This window comes from Phaethon lepturus, unplaced genomic scaffold, assembly GCF_000687285.1.
Source record: "Phaethon lepturus isolate BGI_N335 unplaced genomic scaffold, ASM68728v1 scaffold41864, whole genome shotgun sequence".
NCBI classification, from domain to species: domain Eukaryota; kingdom Metazoa; phylum Chordata; class Aves; order Phaethontiformes; family Phaethontidae; genus Phaethon; species Phaethon lepturus.
In genome coordinates, this window is record NW_010533261.1 from 8916 (window position 1) to 20127 (window position 11212).

An 11212-nucleotide genomic window follows, 5' to 3' on the forward strand; every position below is an offset into this window, starting at 1 on the left:
GAACACTGGAAGAGAAGCAAGAGCAGGGCTGCGTTACCCACCAGCTGATCTGGGTGAGAGAACCTCATTTGCTGCCATATAAAAATAAAATAAAGAATTCATTTTAAAGCTGATTGATAGTGTGAAGAGGAAATAGGGGCACTTGCTATAGCACTTGACTCACATTTAATTCAGCATGACCCTCTCTTCCCAGCCAGATACACACTTTCCAATCCAAACTTCATGCTAGCCTAAACAAGTGAATTATTGCAGCTTTCCTGCTGGGCTACCTCAGCACTAATAACTACAATTGAGGGATGCAAGTGCTTCATTTGGCCTAAGATGTTCAGATTAATAGTTTAACAGCCTCCCTTACAAAGTAAAAAGGGTGATTGAAAAATATTCAAAATGGCATTCTGAATACTTGTGGCTTGACAGATCTTATGCTTTTTACATACATACTATGGAACAAGTATTATTGCAAATCTTAATATCACCATTAGATGGTACAGCAGTGAATGCATTTGACCCACAGGATTTTCATCCTTTTACTTTCTCCTCTCCCCAAGAACCCCAAATGGCTCCCACCCTCCCTCCAGAGCACAGCAGGCACTTCTCACAAGCTGGGACATAAGCAGATCACTCATACGCTAACTACTGCTCCATGAAGCTTTCCTTATTTATAGTTGAGTGTTGAGGGGGCCTGAGAAGACCAACCTAGCACATCCCTTTTGGGAATGGAGAACCAAGAAATGGCAGAATGAGGGATCAGCACAGTACTTCTCTGTACCAGCATATTGAGAAACTGCCGGTAGAGTTAAAAGTGATAGCTGTGCAGGCACAATGCTGGAACACAGCTTTGTCTAGCCCTGCAGCCTCTCTGAGCCTCTCCATTTAGTTCTAACACACAAAGAATATGCTCTGTACACCTCTGTAATTCAGATGAGGCCCTCGACATTACCAGTCCAGCAAAGCCAAGAGCCTTCCCCAGCCTAACAGACAGAGAGATCCTGTCTCAGCAGTATGCACAAGCAATCCTTGTTCATTTTTTGAACAAAAATTTTGGGAGAGCTATTTGTGATCCCGAATTTAAATTCTACCCTCAGAACATACAATGATGCCCATCAGAATCGCTTGGCTGGTTCCATTCATGCCTATTCATTAAGATGGCTGGGTGCCCATTCACATGGTAGCAGACTACTTTCACTGTGTTGAACTGCCAAGAAGCACAGCTTTAGAAGAATAATCTGCATGGTGTTGCAATCTCTTGCTCTTCTGGAGAAAGTTTTTTCCAGCACTTACTTAATTAACACTACATATCTATTTCATCTAAGAGCTTTTGACAATACAGTTCTCAAAAAACACTGCTAGAAGTAACAAAGTCAGATAAATGCGGCATTCCCCAAATAGCACAAGTAATAACATCAGAGGGATTTCGAAGGGACAATGACAACCTATCTTTTCTGTGAGATCTTTACTTCACAAGGCTTTTGTAAGCACTGTAATCTGATGAAAAGTAACCATCTACAATGCCTCTACAACAGGCTCCATCCCAAACAGTGCAATGCAACCCCCTTTCATATGGTAACATAATGAATCTCAAACACCGCTGCCAATAGATTCTACATCTACTCCAAAACTATGACCTTTGTTTCAGATTCTCGGACTGTAGCTGGATGGATTTGTGGGCACATTAGTTGAAAGCATTTCACAGCTGCAGAAAGAGCAATACTGCCCGACTGCACTGGGGCAGCGACAAACGAGGTTTCCTGCACAATACCTTATTCAGCTAGGAAAGGGGTAAATCATTTACCTTGCAGTCAAGCTGCTGCACAATTCTAAGCTTAACCTTGCACGATTAGCTTTTGCTTTTTCCCCATGCCCACTCTCAGTTTCACCACAAGGGGGAGCAGAAATTCCCCACACTTAGTACCAGGCTATTCTTCAAAAAGAAACCCTGACCGTTGGAACCACCACTGATGGCTTTCTTGGACCTCCTCAGAAACCACTATGGTTTTCCTACTTCAGTAAATGAGGTGGCATTCAGAAAGATGTGCTGTTATTTCTCAGCATACATGCTGTCAGCCGAGCTCAGATACCAAAACTTGTGTTCAGAAAAATTTAAGTAGAACACTCCAAAAAAGTAGAGTTGTAAGTGTAGGTGCTGTAAATGTATGCCTTGTTGTAGAAGAGAGACCATCTCCAGATCAAGCAGACTGTGCACTCACTGCACATAAAAAAAAAAACCAAGGAAAAAAAATCTACAGATAAACATTCATATATAACAAAGTTTATCAACACAGTTTTTATTAGTCTTACAGGAAGTGTATGTGCATGGACAGTTTCGACTTAACATGCGATTCTCTGCTTTGACAGGAGCTTGACGAATTACGATGTGTTATTTTATCCATAATCATTCCTATACGCTTTTTCTTGGATGCGTAATACCATTCTCCGAGCATAAAAATCCCTATATTCCTCAGGTAGTTCTTCAAGTGTTTTCAAGGCCCTGTCCAGGATCTGTATAGCTCTAGAGGCTGCCGTGGGATCTTTATTTCCATAAGTGTCACTCTTATCATAGGACTCAGCCGGAAGGTGCTTCCAAAAGACATTCAGTGCCACTCCAAATTCCTCAGAAATTACATTGTGGAACCACAAAGCTATAGAAAGAAGAATGTCTAAAATTAAAATTACTATCTGAAACTTCCATGAGACTCATAACAAGTGTCAGAATTGCCCAAACTAAATCTAGTTGAGGAAAAGCTTCAACTGTTGTATTTTTTATTTATTGATATTCAGGGATGAATATATTGCATTGTACCACATGGAAGAACTTCTTCAAGACATTTGCATCGATCCATAACTTCATGCAAAAGTAACAATTGCTGACGTATAAAAAGATACTCAAATGTAAGCAAATGATAAGCATGTGTAGGATGAAAATAAGACATATTCCCTGTCCACCTCACTCATCTCTACTCTGAATGCAGACATGTATTTTCATAGATTTAGTCCCTAACCTTGCACAGATTGTCCAAGTGTTAATGTAAACCACCAGTGTCAGCCAGGTCCCCCATGCAAGTTGCTGATCTTTTCATGGTAAAGTCACAAGGCTTTTCAATTGAATCATAATGGCTGCAGTAAAGAAGCAAAGACATTTTTGCTTCAAGTACATTTTTAAAATAAGTTTAATATGGTATATTTACCCTATTTCAGTTTTAAGCTAAAAGACTGAATGCCGTGCTTATTGCGGCTTAGTTGCTTGTATGTGAAGACACAGAAAAGCTTATTCTGAGAAATGAACAAGAAGTTTCTTTCAGGTTAGGAAGAGGGGCTGCTTGTACCTTCTCCATAACCACACACATTTCTCAAAGAACATCTCCTTTTTCAGTTCTATGCATTCCAGAATGCTGACAAAGCTAGCACCGTTCTCTGGACTCAAAAATCCCTATACTCCCCAGTCACTTGTAAGAGTGCTGAGTGTGTCTTAAGTTTGGACCAGCACACCTACTGGCAAAGACAAACTAGTATTTGTACTGCACAGAACAAAACAGAAATTATGTATGCTGACATTAGCAACAGTGTGACATACCTTCCATTAACTGTAACTGAAAGTTTCATTAGGAAGAAACACAAATGGTAAGTTCAAAATTAAGTGACTAGTCCAAGGCTAAGAATCTATTTTAAATCTTCCTAAAAACCTACTGCCTTCTTGTTTACTGGCCTGTTTGTATTGCCCAGATAATATGAAAAGCAACAGAGTAAGTATCTGCCACAAGCTCCTGATGAGTTAAAATAAAAAATTAATAACAAGTAGGAATAGTTCAATAGGAGTAGTTCAAAGGCCTTGCTCTTATCACCAGAATTGTCATCTCTGCCCAGGAAGCAGCTTTATATTTTCTGCTTGTGCAGAAAAATGATTAGGACTTGTCATTCCATTCCCCAAAGGTGATTATAAATTTCTAGAAGTTCCAATAACTCTACCATCCATAATTCTCATGAAATCACGTGCCTCACAGTTCTTAAGTGCCAGAGCTACAGAAGAACAGAAATGGGAAGGCATGATTTGTTGGTAGATATAATAATATCTTTTATTAGGCTAATTAGTACAGTTGGAAGTAGACAAGTTTTGCCAATGTCTTTAGATGCTCCTACTTATAACACAGAAATGCTTTAGTGTAACCTCTTACCATCCCTAGAAATGAGAAATTACAAACAGAACTATTTAAAAACAGAACATGGTCAGGAACTATTTGTTACTTACCTGGAATAAATAACACATCTCCTGCTTCCAGAAAACATTGATAGCGCGTGGCTTTCACAAAAAGGGGATATTTCTCTATGTCTGGGTTATCCACATCCAGCACCTCTGATTTAGTACCTAGGAAAGTTTTCAGAAGTAATGACTAAATGTTCCTAGTCTTCCAAACAGTAACAAAGCATTATCACATTGCTGGAAACGGCAGTTCTTGAATCAACTTTAGTACTGGTTTATTGTTCTGCAACTCTTCTAAAAAACAGGCAAACCTGATAGTACTCTTTATTTACGGAAGGGACATGTTCTCCTGTTGTCTATATTTCTCCTATAACTGCAACATTATTAACACTAAAAGACATTTTCCTTGACATTTAAAACGCCATTTCGAGTACAGACAGAGCACTGTATTCCTCCACAGTTAGGTGCTGAAAACAGAACGCAGCAAACCTGCTGTGCTCCTTTGCAAATTTCCTAACCTGCCCCACTAAAATTATTAGCTTTGACTAAAGCAAACAACATCAGAATTATGGGACCAAATGACTTCTTTTATATCAAGCTGTCTATTAGTGATTTTTTCCTACAGTGCAACACTTGTGAGCTGGAAAGGCAACTGTGATCACCAAACTCTGAACTAGACGTATGTGACATGCATACCTGATAAATATAAATATGGTGCATCTCGAGGACTATATAAAACAACTCGTTTTTTCCCTGTTACTTGGATTAAGAAGTTATCCATTACCTGGAATAAACATAGTAAGAGAGATGTCAGCTAAGAGTTAAGAATGAGTACATATCCTGCAACTAGTCTAAAATATCATCAGCTTAAAAGAGGGAATTATTAAAACCTTCGTATGTTAAGAATTAGCTAAAAGAGCTTCCACATACAGTTGATCTAAAAAAGTCAAGAATGTGTGTTACTTTATCCCCTTAGCTGCACATTCTTGACAAATAGTATATTTGGAAACATGATATAGCTTTCCAACAACTTTGTGTTTTTCCTTACATAGGAATCGAGTTCTTCCATCTTAAAACTCAAAGACATACTATACTTTAGACATATAAACCAGCAAAATATAATACAAAATATATTTGGGATCCCTTTTCTTTTTCAGTGTTACCTCTGCCTCATTTTGCTGACTTCCTATTGATAAAGGATTCTTTTTCCTAATTATAATGCAAAAAGCTATTGAATTTATTCAGAATTACACTGTGTTATTTTAGACGACAATCTTATTTGGAATCTATTGCATTGCAGCAACAGACCACCCAAATCGTTGTACAATTACCAACCATCTGGCCATTAGAATAAAAAAAATTAAGGTAATCTTGAAGATTAAAATGTTGAAGGTTACTATGTTGCAGATTTTTAACTGAAACTTAAAATGGTAAAAAAAACAGGGGGGGGGGGAACCAAACATCATTTACTCTTACAAGTATGGAATAAGACGTAAAACCGGTAAGATATTATGCCCACAAAATACATCTATTTAAAATTCACTGTACCACTGAATGCAATACATTTCATTATTTTGAAATATGTGAAGTTTGTCATTAACAGATCTTTGTCAGATATTTGCACCTTATTATCTCAACTTCGTAATGCCATCTGCAACATTTTATGCTGAACACATGTATTACCTACATCATAATGTGTCCATAACTGTAATCCAGCTGAGCTGATGCGGAAGACGCTAGAGAAAAACTGTTCCTTCTCAAAATACTCTGGAATCTGAACATCTTCTGCCAAAATAGGAAACTGCTTTCTGATATCTGCAATATCCTGAAACAAAAGGGACATAACTCTTAAAGAACCATATATGCACACTAAAATAAGGGAGCACTTCACTATCATTTCCCAACATCTGAACATGGCACTAGAAATTCAGCACTGGCAAGTAGCTGAAAATAGCAATGTTTTTTGGAGGTCGCTCTTTCAGCGTTGACTTGGTTAGCAATATTAAAAAGAACAGTCAGGGAGCTGCTTTGAACTGCAACTACTGGAAATCATGCTGAAGAAGCAAGAGATCATCAGAAATCCTTTTATATTAGTTCACACCAAAAGCTAAAGAATGGGAGGTGAGAAATGTATTCTTCAGTGATGAGCTAAGCTCTTGTATAACAGCAACTATTTTAGACACTTAGGTTTAAATATTCTGACCTAAATCCAGTCAGATTCACAGGCCAAGTGACCATAAACAAGTTGTATGCCTGTACTGCACAGCCAGTGGATGACATCAGGCTTTTTAAAATACTCCTAAACTTCACAATACTAGAACTGTAATCTCAAGTAACTCACCTTCCTAGCATCTTCACCCACTGATCGCAAATAGTACTTTTCATCCTGAAAAGAACACAAAAAGAGAATTGTTTTGTGTTTTTTTTTAATAAGAATTACAAACACAAACTAAGAGCCTGTATTTTCTCATTAATCTAATGCAGGGCTTCATTAAAATATGGTACGAATAAACGGCATTTACAAATTCAGCTACTTTGTTATACTGCCTTTACTCTACTCCTCCCTGCTGTTCATCTCAAGACGTAGGAAAAATACGTTAACATAGTAGAAGAGTGAAGACCGGGGAGACTTGTCAACTGCTTCAGCATTGCTGTGACTGAATGGACTCAAAGCAAACGCAGGTTATAACTTAAGTTCTTCACAACACTGATGCAGGAAGCTATTTCAATTGGCTTCAAAACTTAGAGCATCCGATGTAGCATAAAAAGTGAAAAGCATGTCTACATTCAAAACTGTTTGCTTCCTAATCACAGTTATCTGAAAAATCCCTAGTTTGAACACTGATACATAAAGATAGCCACACATTTACTACTCACAAATTATGTTACAATAAATCTGTATTTGTATTTTGATAGCAGACGTCATCAAACTAAAACATCTTCATGACATTTCCTTGCAAAACACATAAATGATACAGTTATTATTCCAAAGCAAGGTTTGATTTTTCAATTTTGTGCTGGAATTTTTGCTCATGTAAGCAGTTTTTGTTAACAGAAACAGCACCACTGAAGTTAACCACACTGTACACATACAAAACAACTTCAGAGAAAAATTACTTCTGCCCACACATTTTCCCTTGCTCCAAGCCACACAAAACAGTTAAGTCTAAGATCGAGTGCTTCACTGGAATAAGACTTTAAATTACAAGTCATCATTTTCCCCTCCATATACTGGCAAAATAACTGACAGAAGAAACTGTGACACTAAGAAAATTACCTCAGAAAGAAAGTACTCCTTGTGTTTGACTTCAGCTGCTCTTCGTACAAATACATCAAAAGGCAGAGTTCTGAAATGTAAACATAGAAATATTTAAATTTTATATTAAATATAAATATTTCAATTTATACAATGAATCAAAGTAACAACACATGGTCTAAATGCCAGATTTAAATTCATAAGCTCTCTTACCATATCTAGTATAACTGAAGATGCAGTATGCTGCTGCTTTTTGTTTTTTTTAACATGGTGAATAATCAGTTTTTGCAGTGGATGTTTGAAGAGTTCTATCAAGACAGAAATCCTACACTTGCAAACCTCTTTGCTTTAGTAAATTGTCCCACTGTAGATCCAAACACGATCATGTAATTACTGAGGCTGGAAGGCACCTCTGGAGATCCTCCAGTCTGATCCCCTTGCCAAGAGCAGGGCCAGCTACAGCAGATTCCCCAGGACAGTGTCCAGTTGGGTTTTACATATCTCCAGGGATGGAGACTCCATAACCCCTCTGGGCAGCCTGTTCCATTGTTTGACCATCCTCACTGTAAAAGATGGGGGACTGGAAGGATGGGGTGTGTTGCAGTTTAAAAAGGTTAATAGAATATTCTGGATTTCAGCTTGTGCCCATTGCTTCTTGTCCTGTCACCATGAGCCACTGAGAAAAATCCTGCTCTGTCTTCTTTATTCCCTCCATCAGCTATTTATATACTTTGATAAGATCCTCTCTTGAGCTTAAGAGGTCTGAATAGTTTGAGTTACAGGGCAAGAAATTTCTTCACAGTCAGATTAGACTCAAACTGTGGCCAACACTTGACAATACTTGCTTAGACTATTTTTCTAACAGTGTGTCATTTTTAGGCTTGTTTACTGTATATTTTTATAAATTTGCAGAAAAGCTCAGCATCAAGAGAACTACTGCAGTTGATATACATATGGTTATATCTATGCATTTTCTGCTCTGAATTTGTGCGTGAACAGAGATACCTATCTTCATTTGTAGATCTATAAAATTTATTTCGTTTATCTTGTTTTTTTTTAAATATGTGCTTCCTCAACTAAGCAAAACACAGGAATCTTGGTATTTTCAAGTGTTTCTTTACAGTGTTCCTCAAATTTATTAAATTCATTAATTCAGGCATTAGATTCTGTCCCTCTGAAGTCAATAACAGTGTTACATATTTATTTAAATAACATGAGCTTTTCATAAGGATTACAGATTTTGGCATCAGTTGATAGCTGAATGGCAAACCAAGCACAAGTAGTAATAGGACACGTATTCATTATTATGAATATTATGTTATGAATGCAATGTTATATTCATTCAACTCACCATCTCACATTAAGTGTCACTGGATAATGAAGATATTGCATGTAAACATCAAATTTCAGAGCAGCCACCAAGTACCCAGGATCAAGAAGAAACTATCCTCAAGTAAAATTTTTTGTGATCCTGTTATCCCTTCTACCAGAATGTGACCTGCATCTGACAGTATTTAGACCACTTCTTTAAACATTTTAGGCTTGTTTGTAATAGTCAAATGCAACAACCACTGAAGTCAATGGAAAAACAAACAAAACCCAACCCTCTGACTTCAGCTGAACTGTTGTATCACACCCATTTACATTTTCTGCTGAAGGAAATTGAGAGCACAGCTCCACAACAACTTAAACTGATGCATGCTGGTGCTGCCACAGTTCTGCCCTTGCTGTCTACCCTAATCATCCCATCTCCTCCCTTACACTAGCACTGGCACTCATCTGACCTCATGGTGAACCTGCTAGCAAAGCTAAAACAGCAGAAAAACATTCACATTTCTGCAGCACTTCACAACGTGGCTGAATGAGTTCCAGAACCAACACAAAGACAGGGTAGGAGCATGCAACGTACAACAGGACTGCAGGACTACTCACGTGCATCAGTTTAAAATCATGGAACTGTGCGTTAAGTCCTCAGTGTTCCTATTCTTTTTGTTCTACTTATTCTCCCTTCGTATTAGAATGAGGGGCTTGCTGTGGAAAGGGTCAAAGCTTCCTGAATTTCAAGTGAAGTAGGTGAAAGCCCTAATGCCTGCTATAATGAAGCACCATCCAGAGCACCTCCATATGGCTGTCTACAAACATGCTAAAACTAGCACGCTGGATCAGCTGTGTATGAACTTACAGTAAGAGAGAATTTCAGAGGAGATCAAGAGTTTATGTAACCCACATCAAGATTAAAGAGCTGGTGAAACGTGTGGTATCCAGTAATTTGAACATTCTGAGAACTGCATGTGCTAACTCTGAAAGGAGCTTAGTTTTAACTAGTAACATCCCTCTAGAGTGGAATAGCATGCCTGCCACATTGCCAGCATTCTAAGAGGTTCAGACACATAGTGAGTCAGAAACTAGCACTATTCGGTAACACTGAAAATAATTATATTATTAGAACAAAATAGCACATCACCTAGTATCAAGGGTTTTTTGGTTTGATTTTTTTTTATTAATGCCAGCAAATGCCATGCTCAAATTTCCTACAAGATTGCTCTGTTGAAATACCTTTACAACACATCTTCAAGCCATCACTTTTAAGGCCCTATTTGGCCCCTTTAACCTGTAGTATTTATTCAGGGTGTTGAGATATTTGTGGAATGAAGAGGGGGAAACAAAGGACAGCACTTTGATATGTAATTTAAATTTTTCACAAACTATCTTCACAGTCTTACCCTCAGCTTCAAACAGATACACTGTATATCTGAAAATTATAAGCACATCGATTTAAATAAAGAGGCCTTGGAATGAAGTACCTATACACAAAGTTCTTACTGAGGAAATCCATCTGTGGCACTACAGACACATGAATCTTTACTTCTTTAGATCCTTCAGCTTGGCTCAAGTAATCTACTGTCCATTTGGTTGTGCAAGTGCCCAGTTCCATTCCTTTCAGCACTACTGGCTTTCTCTAAGGAATAAAAAAAATGCAAAGGTTAAACGATTGTAGCATCCTGTGGAAAAAATCAGAATTAGTTTTTCAAACTAAGTACATGCAAACAAGTCAGTTGAATACCAGGACCTGCTACACAAAGTCACAACTGAACGAAGTGAATCAGAATGCTGAATGTTGAAACGAAATGCAGTATATTGTGGGACTGTTTCTCTATCTTTCCTACCAGGGTACGGAGGGATATGAAGAGGCAAAGACAATTTTAACTCTCACCTTGTGCCGGGGCCATTAAGGAATGTAGCCAGACTAGGGAATAGCTTTAGACATTCTATTCAGAGCTTAGCAGAAAACAGGCCATAAAGTTAAGGGGTAGCCTGTGAGCTATGGTGGTGCTATATGTTCTCATGAAAGAAGCTCTTTCCACCTATATTAAGGCTCCTTGATGCTGACAACCACGAACAGGTTTGATCCAGTGTGCACCAAAAAATCGGTAGAAAGACAATTTTGCTTTGAATCAGGACTTTGGAGAAAAAAGGAAGCAGCGATGACAAAACAACAAAAACAGCAGTTACATGATTTTTTAGCCACTGTTAAAGAAAATTAACTCACAGAGAGGTCAGCTGTCAGAGTTTTCCAGCAGCTCAGAAGGGATTTGCGTGTAGAAGCTCCTTGCTCCTAAACTCACGTTCTATTTAATGGCTCATGACACCTCTCAAGAAATACATAAAACCAACACCTGCGGTTGCCAGCGCCACGTCTGCCAGCTGAGGAGGTGTCACAGGAAATCTTCTCCCATCCCTTGTCTCCCTGTGCAGGTCCA

At 38.2% G+C, this 11212-nt stretch overlaps 1 protein-coding gene across 1 annotated transcript; it reads right to left on the bottom strand.

Moving 5' to 3' along the window:
* Positions 1-2259: 2259 nt before the first annotated feature.
* On the bottom strand, positions 2260-10404 carry TYW5 (tRNA-yW synthesizing protein 5). Its single transcript, XM_010285126.1, has 7 exons — positions 10256-10404; positions 7473-7542; positions 6537-6581; positions 5883-6020; positions 4892-4979; positions 4244-4360; positions 2260-2639 (listed from the first exon to the last, which is right to left on the bottom strand). Exons 1-7 carry the CDS (start codon positions 10384-10386, stop codon positions 2383-2385), a joined length of 846 nt encoding a protein of 281 aa, XP_010283428.1. The 5' UTR covers positions 10387-10404; the 3' UTR covers positions 2260-2382.
* Between the last annotated feature and the right edge of the window lie 808 nt (positions 10405-11212).